The sequence below is a fragment of the Charadrius vociferus genome, unplaced genomic scaffold (assembly GCF_000708025.1).
Source record: "Charadrius vociferus isolate BGI_N301 unplaced genomic scaffold, ASM70802v2 scaffold819, whole genome shotgun sequence".
In the NCBI taxonomy this organism is placed as follows: Eukaryota; Metazoa; Chordata; class Aves; order Charadriiformes; family Charadriidae; genus Charadrius; species Charadrius vociferus.
In genome coordinates, this window is record NW_009650062.1 from 448,271 (window position 1) to 461,077 (window position 12,807).

The 12,807-nt window shown below is 51.4% G+C and overlaps 2 protein-coding genes across 2 annotated transcripts in view; both read left to right on the forward strand.

Annotated features, from left to right (window-relative positions):
• The window catches only part of LOC104292375 (apoptosis facilitator Bcl-2-like protein 14), a 7,045-nt gene extending 4,538 nt beyond the window's left edge, over positions 1 to 2,507 (forward strand). Inside the window, exon 5 of the mRNA XM_009891746.1 lies at positions 2,469 to 2,507. Within this exon, the coding sequence (XP_009890048.1) occupies positions 2,469 to 2,507 (39 nt within the window). The remainder of the gene's footprint in view (positions 1 to 2,468) is intronic.
• Positions 2,508 to 3,733: 1,226 nt separating this feature from the next.
• PNPLA1 (patatin-like phospholipase domain containing 1) overlaps positions 3,734 to 12,807 on the forward strand; it is a 13,865-nt gene continuing 4,791 nt past the window's right edge. The window contains exons 1-8 of the mRNA XM_009891747.1: positions 3,734 to 4,060; positions 7,411 to 7,643; positions 8,737 to 8,802; positions 10,260 to 10,337; positions 10,686 to 10,746; positions 10,862 to 10,968; positions 11,893 to 12,003; positions 12,616 to 12,680. Coding sequence (XP_009890049.1) covers positions 3,859 to 4,060; positions 7,411 to 7,643; positions 8,737 to 8,802; positions 10,260 to 10,337; positions 10,686 to 10,746; positions 10,862 to 10,968; positions 11,893 to 12,003; positions 12,616 to 12,680 — 923 coding nt within the window. The 5' untranslated portion in view covers positions 3,734 to 3,858. The remainder of the gene's footprint in view (positions 4,061 to 7,410; positions 7,644 to 8,736; positions 8,803 to 10,259; positions 10,338 to 10,685; positions 10,747 to 10,861; positions 10,969 to 11,892; positions 12,004 to 12,615; positions 12,681 to 12,807) is intronic.

The following is a 12,807-nucleotide window of genomic DNA, read 5'->3' on the forward strand; positions in this document are numbered from 1 at the left end:
GTGGGGTACTGTCCTGGGGCTGCGACTGAGGCAGGGCGAGACGATGTCGGGGACTTGTTGGGGACCCAGCGGGAGGATCACGCAATGCTCCTATTTGTTTTGCATCTGAGCTCATGCGGTGCCAGGTGTGGGTTGGGATTTGCATGGAGCAGAAGAGGGTTTTGTCTCCTCGTTGACTTCCCAGAAGACATCATCTTCCCTCGGCACATGGGACGCGCCTGCCAGGCAAAACACTGGTGAGAAAAACAACTCCTCTCTCCTGTTCCCTTCTCCTGTGCTTTTCCTGATGTCATGGCTTAACCAAATACCCTCCTCTGTGGTTGCTGGACCTTTTCCCACCCATCAGGGCAGTGGTGCCAGGGAAACAAGGAGCAAAAACTGCACAGCCCCATGCACAAGGGGCTCCTGGTCCCACATAACCCAACCCAAAGCAGGATGCTGCTCCAGCCTGGCGCGGTGGGATGGGAGCAGCCACGGCTGCCGTTAGCGCAGCACCCCGGGGCCGGTGGCTCTCGGAGCCCAGGTCCCTTCTCATGAGTGACTCCAGCATTTGGATTAATCTTTTGGTTATAAAATTGAGACCCTGATCGCCTGTGGCCACTGAAGATATTAAGAAGGTATTAAAGAAGGGCAAGTTATTAGCCCCGGGGGTTTGATCAGTTTCCAGCTCTCGGTATTACCTTCATCCTTCCCTAAACACCCTGCCATGGCTTCAAACAGCTAAGGCAATCGCCTCGCCTGAAAATCCCTGGGATCACGGACACCGGCCATCTGGGCACTGATCCTGCCCAGCCAAAAAGCAGCCCCGCATCCCGCACAGCCCCCTGCCCGCCCGGTGCTCAATGCAAGCCCGGGGGCCTTCTCCAGAAAGCATCTCAGGCTGCTTTTGGGATCTTGTGTCTCCAAAGTCGCTAGTCCCAGCTAATCCTGCTTTGTTGAGTGCCAGGTGGGGGAGGGCAGCTTAGAAAATCAGCCAGGCACTTAACGAGCCAATTAATGCAAAATTCGCTGTCACTAAGAGGATGATGACAAGGTTTCATCTCACGGGAGCGTGGCACCGGGCCAGGGAGGATGCTGTTCCCTGGGATGCTGTCCTGGGGCCTCGGTGTTTGGAGTGGGACAGGGTGTGGGGCAGAGTTTGTATCCCCGCCCCCTGTCTTGAGAAGCTCCCCGTAATTCACAGCGGGACAGTGCAATTTGTGGGAAATGCTGTGATGTGGCTGTGCACCCCCTCGGCTGGCAGACACCCCCTCGGGGTGTCCCCAAAGCCCGGCTCCTTTTGAGCTCTGAGGATCCCAAGGGGAGCCCGGGGTACCTGAGCATGCCATGAAGTCCTCACGGGTCTGAGCTGCTGACTTTCAGGGTGCTGCCTTCTCCTTGGAGGTCAGACATCTCCTGTCCTTTCCTGCACATGGACACTTGTCTTCTTGTCCGTCCTGCCTCACCTTCCCTGCCCCTCTCTGGGGCTGGCCCTGTTTGGCATGAGGCTGTGCTGTCTGCCAGGCTTTCTCCTTCTTAGGGACCTTCTTGGATTCACTGTGCACCTCCCCATGGAGTTACTCACTTGCCTTTTTCTAGGGATAATGGCATCTTCATGGCCACTGCACCATCCATCATCTGAAAAATGGAAAATCCCATTTAATATGTTACTTCATGGCAGCTGTAAGGGAAGAAACTATTACAAGATGCCCAAAGGAGAAGGGGGAAGAACATCTCCCGACTCAGCTTGGTTGGGGTTTGTACTCACAAGGTGCTCTTGGAGCATCACGCTTTGTAGCAAGTCCAGCTCCTACAAGGAAACCGTCCTCGTGCCATGCACTGGATGGAAGAGGGTGTTCCTGCAGGTCCCATGGGATCATTTACACCTTTCCCGAAGCTCGGCAGCTGGGGCTGGGCTCGACCGAGGAGGTGCAAGTGCTGAGTGAAGCAGGAGCATCCTACGCCTCTTCCACGCAGTGTCTGTTGAATTGCTGGGGGCCTCGTGCCCATACTTGGCAGAGTTAATGCACAGAGAACACAGAAACAGTATCTTCCAGCGTGCAAACATGCACGCTATTCTGGCATGTTTGGATCAGTCGCGGTGACAGATGATACTTTTTGCCCTTGTTCTACCTGCAGATGTTTACCTGTGCTGGAAGAAAGTCCTTTAAATGAAAGAATTTGCTTTCCCAAGGCCTGGAGGAGACAGTGGCATGAATCACACAGATCAAAGCTCAGATATCACCAGAAGGATGGTAGAACGGCTGCAACGTGTGGGAGGCTCACCCAGCGAGGGGATAATGTAAAAACAACATCAAACACTGGAAAGACAAGAAATGAGAAGTCCAAATCCAGTAAGGCTGTGTATATCTACAGCAGGGTGTGGGCACACGCAGGTGCCCTAATTCAAGCAGTTGTTCGGATAGTTGAGATCCTGTTTCGATACATCTTTAAGCTGACAACTTGCCCCTGCTTGTGCTGTCGTCCAGGCAGCAGCCGTCGAGGACAGCCTTGGCCACACCAAGTGACATTTACCTGGGGGGTTTGCCGGCAGTGTTCACCAGCTGATGGGCAGCGACCAGGGAAACCTCAACCCAGGGACATTCTGCACATCAAGGTGGGGGTCTCTGCCGCTGGCTATCGCACAGGACACAACTCTTGTCGTGGGGACCTAGCCACAGCTGGAGAAGGAAAGGAAAAACATATGAAAATTTGGGGGGAAACAGAATTGCAAAGGTTGTAGCAGAATGCTGGGACCATCTCCTGTTCCCTTGTACTGTCCTGGCTAGGCAGGTGCACCCACCCGGAGAATGAAATCTCTCTCCTTCAGCCAGTCTCTTACGATACACGTGCCCACATTATGTGTGTCTATACAACCTTGAATGTAACATATGTAATATTCATTATATAGCGTGCACACTGTATGTATTTGGGCAACATAAGCAACGCAGTATTTAGTAATATTTAATAAATACATCTGTTTAAAATGGCAATTTTTATTCTGCGTGTTGGCAGCAGCATTAGGTTATTAAGGCTGAAAAGACACGAGATATCTACTGAATTGCTCCCTATTTTTTTAACTATCACCGTGCCAATGAAGACAGCCCGAAGGCAGTTTGATTTTGTCTCAGCAACCCCAGATTCGGGGAACATGGTGCTGCTACGGGCATCCTTCTGGGCCCTCACAGAGCACAGTGCTGGGGGTGAAGAGAAAAGCAAATCAAGCTCCTTGTTGCCCCCCCCCCCCCCCCCGAAAAGGATATCCAAGAGTCGGGCAAGGACAAACCCCTTCCAACAGGGAGCAAATATACGCAATATTTCCAAACCTAACCCAGCGTAACGCCCTGCATCCACCCCTTGTGTAACACCCTCTGCCTTTAAGTGTCTTATACAAGCCTTTACTCACTCAGCACTGAGCTGTGCCTAAGCTGGGATTGATGGAGAATCCTATTTAGGAAAACACTCTTGATGAGGAAAGCACGAAGCAAAGAGGAAATTTTGTATGGATGTTTCCAAGTGTGACGGCACGGTAATGCAGGGACCGTCTCCAGGAGTGCTCCCGGGGCACTTCAGATCGCTTGGTATAAAAGAGGAGCCTTGATTCAGCCCTGAGCATCTGAGCTGGCTGTGGTCGAGGATTACAAGAGCTGTTTTGATCAGGGGAAAATTTCTGTTTTTAGCACAGGCAGCAATTAAAATAGCTCGTGAATCTAAACACCTCGGGGAGCTGTCATAAAAGGAGGCAGAAAATCCATCTTCTGGACTCCTCTGCAGTCAGAGATGAGCTTGGAGAAAGCAGAGGAGACGAGAGCTTGAGGTTCACCTGGTGAAAAAGGACAACCTGAGACATCGAGCCAGATACACCAATTTGATCTCGAGATGGCTGAGGAGGATCTCCGGGGTTCCAGCACCCCTTTCTCACTCTCCTTTTCGGGCAGTGGCTTTCTCGCCCTGTACCAGGTCGGGGTGGTGCAGTCCCTCCTGGAGCTGGCTCCCGAACTGCTCAAGTCCGCCTGCAAGGTCTACGGGTCGTCCGCTGGCTCGCTCATCGCTGCCGCCGTGGTGTGCGGCATCGGCCTGGGTAAGATAGATATGGCTTGGATTTCCTGGCTATAGTTTTTTTTTTTTTATTTCAAAATGGAAATAGAGAAGCTAATGCCTTAAAGCACCGGTGGGGATGCGATACTGGTGTAAGTCGTATCACTCACAAGGCATAAATCTGCAGATGTTGCTACTTTTGGCAGTCACCGTGGAGCAATTTTGGGTGGTGTAAGGTGAAAAAGCCGGTTATTACTGCCTGAATGTTACCTCAGATGGTTGGGTAGATACTGCATGGGTAAAGCTGGATGTACCTGTATTTTATTGGCTCATTTTCCTGCTCCTGCTGAAGGAGCAGATCTTCTTCTCTTCTGCTACGAGGTCTAAGAAGTGCTGAGATGTGTCCCAGAGCAAGCCTATGTGGCCACAGTGGGTGGTTATGCCCACGTAAAGCCCCCTTGTCCCCTGTGGATGAGGTGCCTCGTCATCCTCAGCTACGAAGGGACACGAGTGGCAGTCACATAGGTATCTATAGAATTGACAGCCCTGTTTGAGTGTTGCTCTGGGTTGTCCCACTCAGCCTTCCCAGCAGAAGGGAAGAAGTGGCGCGATTCCCCTTTCCAGGTTGCGGAGCACCTTTTCCCTTAGCAGAAGCTCCAGGGCTCGTCTGTGGGACATGCCCGGTGAACAGCAGTCCCCGCTCCAGCCTGGGGCCAGGGTTTCCCTTATTGCTGCAAAAGAGGTTTTACTCTGAACCTCTTTAGACAATGTGGAAACAGGCTCCCGCTAGCAATAAGATCATCTATGTGTAGAATTAATTCAGAGCAGTTAATCCACTTTTAATAATCACATCCTCCCATATTTTCAATTACTGTCCATGTGTAAACATGCGTACACAAGACTTAAGTCCTCAAAGGCTGATCCAATCCCTAACGGGGACATTTAGGAGGCGCAGGGGTTTTAGGGTCCAAATAATGACAGAGGAAGCAGGGAGGAAACACGCTGTTCCTGAAACCTCTGGTGGATGCTTGAACCACTCTGCTGGAGCTAAAAATAATTCAAAACTTTGGCAAATATATTTAGACGAAGCAGAAAGGAACCTTTCTGCCCATATGGGAATGAACTCCTCTACAAATCACCAAGGGCCCCAAAACTTTCCTCTCTGATTCCTCATACTGGTGTAATTGGATGGAGCTGGGGCTCCAGCAGGTATAAATCAGTTTGGTAACGGGTCTTGCTGTGGGCACCAGTGCTGAAACGGGGGTCTGCGTCACCGAGGGTGGTAGGCACCATGCCCCTAGAGGTGCTGAGATGATCTCGTGCCCAAAACATCTTCCCCAGGAGAAGAAAAGACCTTTTGGGTAGTGACAACTCTGGTTGGGTTTCTAATAAGGAAAATGATTGTGACACAAACTCTGTCAAATTCACATTAGGGAGGATTGGGGCAAAAAGAGGGTTAAAGGTGTGCTTGGCCGCTGATGGGGTGTCCCATGGGGTGTTGTGGTTGTGTACCCTGACCCGGGCTGGGTGAGGAGCTCTGAGCTCTCTGAGCCAGGCTGTCCCCTGCCACCTCACAGGTGACCTCCTAGGCACATGCTTGTCACCAGCAAGCTGGTGCAGGCGGGGACAGTCACGGTACTGCATGCCAGGTCAATCCCTCACTTGCCCTGAGTCAAAGCCCATCCAGAGTCCAAGCCTCCAAAGCTGGGGTTGGCTCTCACCTCCTACCCGGCAGCTTGCGGGCAGTTTTTCCAGGTTTCCCCCCACTTCCAGGACATAGAGCAGCCAGACAGTGTCCAGTGGGTGCATCACTTGCTTAGGGTGTCTCTGGCTCTTTTGGCATCCCTGAGGACCCTGCATGAACCCGCCAAGCGTTAATCATCACACCACATGGCCTGAACATCCGCTCAAACATTTATAACCCCTCTTAATGCCTGTCTTGCTCCAGTTGCCTTCAGGACACTCCATCTAATCCATCTGTCTGTCCATGCTTCTAAAGCAATCTCACGAGACAGCCCGGGAACCTCTGCCCCTACAAAGCCACGGTGCTAAGGTGAACCCCTGGCTTTGTGCCGGTGCAGGGTCCTGAGGAGCCCACCTGGGCACAAGGATGGCTCTTTGCAGCATTGGAGAGCCAGAAAACTTTTTGCTGCAAAAGTTTAACTGTTCAAGGTGGGGTACTCATTGAATCATGGAACATTTCAGGTTGGAAGGGACCTTAAAGACCACCTAGTCCAAGCCCCACTGCCCTGGGCAGGGACACGTCCCACCAGCCCAGGTTGCTCCAAGCCCCGTCCAACCTGGCCTTGAACACCTCCAGGGATGGGGCAGCCACAGCTTCTCGGGGCAACCTGCCCCAGGGGCTCACCAGGCGCACAGGAAAGAATTTCTTCCTAAGATCTCATCTAAATCTCCCCTCTTTCAGTTTAAAACCATTCCCCCTCATGCCATCGCTCCTCTCCCTGATCCAGAGTCCCTCCCCAGCTCTCCTGGAGCCCCTTTAGGCACTGGAAGGGGCTCTGAGGTCTCCCCGGAGCCTTCTCTTCTCCAGGCTGAACCCCCCCAACTCTCCCAGCCTGTCCTCCCAGCAGAGGGGCTCCAGCCCTCCCAGCATCTGATATTCCCCGAGGAGAGCTCCCCATTTCAGCAAAGGGACCAAGCTCCCTCCTCGGGATCAGGCTGACTGTGGGGTTTGCAGCACCCGTCTTCCCCTCCATCGCTATGCAGCCTTTAAAACTCGGTGTCTCCTGAGCCCCCAGCCAGGGCTCTGCTCCCTTAATCCAGGTTCTGGGACATGCAGACACACGTAATGACTATTAACACTGGCTGGGAGGTCACCGGCGGAGCTCAGATGAGCGGGGAGTCCCAGTGCGGTGCAGCCATGGTGCCTGGCTTGCAGGAAAGCCCTAAGTGGTGGAGGTGGGGGTCTGCTCCTCCTCCTCACCTTTGAGCTGACCCACCTCACCCATGAAGCCTGGGGCTGCCCACGTGCAAAATCGGAGGTGGAAGGCAGGAATGTGTTGTGCAAGTCACATTGGCACCGATAACTCCATGTCTACACCTGCATCCCTCTTCCTGGGGCTCTTTGGAGCCTTTCCCTAATCCACGGCCAGGCACATCTTGAGCACCCGTCTCTGGTGCAGATGGGGATTTCACCAGTGGGGTCACGCTCAGCAATACGCTGTCCTTTGAGGACATCTTGGGTGTGATGTCCCCCTTTCTGCCCCACCACCACATCCCCCATTATAGCAGCAGTATCATCCTGGGGTCATGCACAAAGCTGCAATAGGCTTTATTTGTAGGGAGTGTTAAAAATAGGATTAAAAATATAACTGTTAGGGCAGCAGGGATACTGAATTTCTCTCTGTCTTTTCCCCTCCTGCTCTGCATCAGATGACCTAAAGGAATTTTTCTTTGCCATGGCAAAAGAAGTCAGGAAAACCATCCTGGGCCCTCTCTCTCCCAAGTGCAGCTTGTTGGCAAATATCAAGAATGTTTTGCAGCGGATGCTACCAGAGGACTCCTACCAGCTGGCTTCGGGGCGGCTGCACATCTCGCTCACACGGGTAGTGGATGGCCAAAACGTCATGGCCTCTGAGTTCAGCTCGAAGGAGGAGCTCATTCAGGTAAAGGGACCTTCCTCTGATGCTGTTGGAAGACCTCTACCTACTGCTTGGGGTGGAGGTACCTAAGCGTTGATGACTTACTGCACTGTTGTCTACCCAAGATGATAGTGTCAGGAAGCTCTGCCAGAGCTCTGGTCCCACCACAGTGAGCTCCGTTGGGCTTGGAGGGAAGGAAGATGATGTTGTTAGGTCCAGAGCCATCCAGGAATAAATCATGCTAAAAAAGCAGAAGGCTTCTTTCCAGCCTCAAAAAGATGATGCCGGCACATGGGCCAGCTCTAACAAGTGCTAATGACTCTTTGCAAAGAGCTGTGTTAATCCTATCATGACCTCTCAGCTTTCTGGACAGGTCTCTTCTCGACCAAGTCCCATTGGCAGAAATTGTCCTTGTTGCCTCAGCACTTTCCTGGGAGGAAAGAGCTGGACAAAGCACCAGTGTTGCCAAACAACAAGAAGCTGATTAACCAGTAAATTAGCTGCTGGGGAAAGAATCCCAGGGTAAAACCTTAACGAGGCTGACTATGAGGTCATGGGATTGCTTGCCCCAGGAAGATAGTAGAGGATGACAAGTCCATGGAGATGCTGGAGTTCACCCCATGGTACCTGCCCTAGGTCAACCAAGGAGCCTGGGATGCTCATTCCCAGCTGATGAGATTAGGGACAAATGGTTGCAAATGGCCCAGCAGTGGCTTTGTCATTGACCAATCCCAGCAGAATGAAAATGTGTTGTGAGAATGTCTTGGTTTTGTCCAAAACCCCACAAATACAAAAAATGACCTTGAAGTTCCACCTTGCCACCGTCAAAGGGCAGTGCTGGGACAGTGATAAATAGATATACAACTCTAACAATGCTGGCAGCTACAAAACTAAAAAATGGAGTGCTATGCCCTTCTCAAGAGAAATGTTTCAACTTTATTGAAATGAGATGTTTTCCCCTTCTTGAAACATTTCTTCTTGACACAGTCCAGGTGGTACCGACAGCCTGGTTCCAGATGATTTGTCAAGCCTGAATTTGCAGGCACCCAGTTGACAGCTTTCGTCCAGCAGAACTTTGACAGGAACATTTACTTCTGCAATCCTTTTCCTCCCTCAGGCTCTCCTCTGCAGCTGCTTTCTTCCTATCTACTGTGGATTCATCCCTCCGTCCTACCGCGGTGTGGTGAGTGCTGTTTCCAATAACACATGCGCTCCCAGTAGTATGTTCTTGCATTTCAACTTTATATTCCTTTGAGCAGAGAGGGGTATATATGTCTATGCTTCTGTAGTTAATGGAGGATGATAAAGCCTTTTAGCTTGTTCTTCATCCCATCCTAAGATGATAGTTGGGTGGAACTGCCATCTGGAGAGCCCTCTCCTGCTTTGCCTATGGACAGAGCCTGGATGACTAGATCTTGCCTTGCAGATCTCCCAAGTGAGGTGAGAGGACGCCCACACTTGGGACTGACACAGGATCCAGTTATCCTGGGCAGGATCTGTCTGCAGTGCAGATGTCTCCATTAGCTCAGGTGCAGACTTGCATGGCTGAAATATTGAAAGTTTGTGGGAGGATCCTCCCCCAACCATGTACATATTCATACTCTGTGAAACACCGCAGTGAAGTCAACAAATTTGGGCTGGCTTGTTGCTGCCCCTCAGTGAAGGAGGAGCAGAGCAGCACGGTGGTGAAGCACGTGCAGATGGACCACGGAGCAGCCGATGCACCATGACCCGTTTGTGTGTCAAAGCCCACAGAGCCACGGTACCAGATTTGCAGCTGGGGCAGAGCGAGGATCTTCCCTTCACTCTTGTTGGTCTCACTGATTGAGCCTCTTTAGCCCTCGGATGTCTGTACCTGGCTGCCAGATCAGATCTCCAGCTCACCCCGGACTGCAGGGCTTGCCCCCAAAGTGCATAGAGTCTGCAGGACCCAGAACTCGGCGGCATTGCTGCGTGAGGCTCCCCTGCACTGTTGTTTCGTGAGCATTTAATTCAATCAGCTGCAGTCCTTGCAACCTCAAATCCCACTGAGGTGGGTGGTAAATTCAGATTCCTTTTGGAATACAGCAAATGACATTTTCCTCGCCCAGTGAGTAATCCTCCAGGGATTTGCAGGCAATTATTAAATGCGGGAGCCCCACTGCTTGAGCTCAAGACTTGAAAATTATACAACACTGTAAATTCAGTGATGTTTGAATTGGCTAATGACTGCCAAAACAACTTTACAAAGCTCTGTGAATTAAAATAATTATATTTCTATTTTAATAACCGCTGTGGATTACAGCACCTGGTCGAGGAGCTGGCTGGGTGCCACAGGCAGGGCAGCAGCAGGAGCTGGCAAAGGCCAGGATGAAGAGCAAGGGGTGGGAAGAGATGCTGTTGCAAGTGGGAAGAGAGGACATGCTGGGACTGGCTAGCGGCAAGAGAGGTCACCTTTGCAGCTACTTTCTCACGCACGCTGTAGCAATCCTCAAAGTAAATCCTCCCTCTGCTCTTCCCCCTCAGCGATACGTTGATGGAGGATTCACTGGCCTGCAGCCCGTTTCCAGCTTGGAGGAAGCTGTGATCACTGTGTCCCCATTCACAGGAGAACTCGATATCTGCCCACGGGATTGTCCCGCTATCTTCTTCTGTTTCCAGATCTTCAACGGCAGCATTCAGATCTCGATAGAAAACCTCTGCAGGATTAGCTATGCTCTCTTTCCGCCCAGCACCATGGTAAGCCCACCAGGTCTTTCTAGCTTTGTTTCGGTTAAAACAAATTAATGCAGGACCTGCCTTCCCAAGCTTTAAGGTTCAGCTCAATCTCCATAGTTAATTAATCAGATTTCAAGAGCAGTGCTTCTTTTTTGGTGGACAGAGCTGATGGGTGACAAACACGGGATGGGATCCACCCTGGTTTGACAAGCTGCAAAGGACCGGCGCTTTAGTGGTTGGAAACCAGCCTGTGCTTGCTGCCTTCCCAAATGGGCCATCCCAACCACCCACGGTCAAACAGCTTTGGGTAGATCCTGCTGGTGCCTAGCTGGAGGGCTCTTTAGTGACCTCAGGTGTTTCTCCTTGCAGGTCTTGAATGACATTTTCTCCCAAGGGTACCAGGACACTGCCCTTTTCCTGTACAGGAACAGTAAGTGTTACCCCAAGACCCAAAGCGCAGCCTAGAAGCATGACCCACTGCCCATCGGCATTGCATGGCCGATGCAACCGGGCAAACATCAGCCCTTTCTTTTCGTGTCTCACAGATGCCTTTGGCTTTAACTACTTCGATGGCAATTTCCGCTTTGCCAGCATGTGTGGGAAGAACGACTCTGCACAATCCAACAGGACGTTCACTGGCCTATGCAAAAGGGTACCGCAGCGTCTGGCTCCTTGCTTCCTGCCAGGTAGAGGATTTGGGGTATTGATCTTGGGTTTTGGGGGTGGCTGGGGCCACTGAGGGCTGCTGCAGTCTTTGAGAGGATAAGTATCATAATTAAGACATTACTGAGGTATTTATTATAGTAAATATTTCTATATCTGCTCTAGCCATTCACAAAGAGGCTTTGTAAGAGCAGCTCAAGCTGGATCCTGGCCTGGGCTCCAGTACCTGTATGCTGAGCTGCAACAAGAGTTGCTGGACAAGAGGAATTTTTGCATTTATTGGGTTATTTCTAATTACTGGTTTTAATTTACTTCTCCATTGTCATTCACGGGCACAGGCTTGGCTCTGTGGAAGAAGGAACAGGTGACTGGACTGCAGGATCCACTGTCAAAGCTCCTGTTGCAGCCATACAGGCTGCCAGCTTTTGTCAGGAAGGGGTAAGAACACCTTGACAGAGGCATCGAAGCTGAGAGTTATACAGAAACCAGGGGCTGTGCCTTCAGCAGCGGCGAGACAGCTGAAGGGACACGGTGCAAGATCAGCAGGAGGCACGCAGGCGTCTCTGCAAATGTTGGGGTGTGCAATGGGCTGTGGCAACCTTCAGGTGGTGGCTCCATGGGAAACACACGGGGCAGTGTGGGCTGGTGGCGGGTCCCCCCTTTCCTATGGACCAGGGCAAGCCGATGCACATCTACTGCATAAATAGGCTTAGCGGCATCCCCTTCTTCTGCAGGAGGATTTGGTATTCCCTGAAGGCAAGCTCTCAGGGAGAGGGGGTATGGCTAGCAGGAAGACCATAGGATTGCTTGGTTGTGAAAAAGAGCATTACAGTGTGCATTTACTCTTAACACCCTCCCCCTTTTGCTGCATTTCCCAGTCATTAAAATCTGCCTGTTTATTTTGGTTTTGCAGGCTGAAGAAGCTGTGGGGGCTGGTGGAAGGTATCAGCTCCATGGTAAAACGGTGTCAGAAGCACCTCCAAACCATGGTGCCTGCTTTGCCTACGAGAGCCGTGGCCAGGAGGTGAGGTGCTCAGGGGATGCAAACCCTCAGCAGAGGGAGGGCAGGGTGCGGAGCAGGGAAACCCCAAAGGACCTCACCCATGGGTCACTGATGCTGAGCCTGGGTAAAAAGTCCAAACCTGGGATACCCCACATTAAAAGTAGCTACCTAAAAAATCCAAATCTGGGATGCTCCACATTAAGAGTAGCTAATTTTTGTCCCTGTCATATTATTTATTTAGTGACATCAGAAAGAAGCTATGAATTAGCTTAATGCTGCTTCCCTACAGCAACATATTCTTGTTCCAGAGCATCTATCTGCTGGGCTCTGTCCTAGCAGGACAGCAGGCACGTTCACCAAGATCCTGAGAGGTGTTTGGCACCAAACTCTCACGGATTCAAGGAATTTAACTTTTCACACAGATAACTTTTAATCCATCCCTCCCTAAAACCTGCTTGCAAGTTACTTCACGTGCAGCTGGCAAAGAGACTTGCACAGAATGATTTCATACCGCAGGCAGCTAGACAACTCCTCAGCCATGAAGAAGCCCTTCAGTATCAAATGTCGCTGGGGCTACTTGTCCCTGTTGGATCCCTCACCATGACTCCACTAACTGCCAGTTTGTTCCCTTAGGTAACCATCCTGGATGGGCCCTGGGGGGTCTCCAACACCATGCGATTCTGCCGCCCCGGGAAGCGGTGGGTGACACCGGAGCTCATTTCACACAGTGGCACGGCTGCTGGTTTTTATGGAGTATTTTAGGGGTGTTTTTTTCATTTGGGGAAACCGGCTGATTTTGTTCCCAGTGCTGCTGCCGCAGTGTCC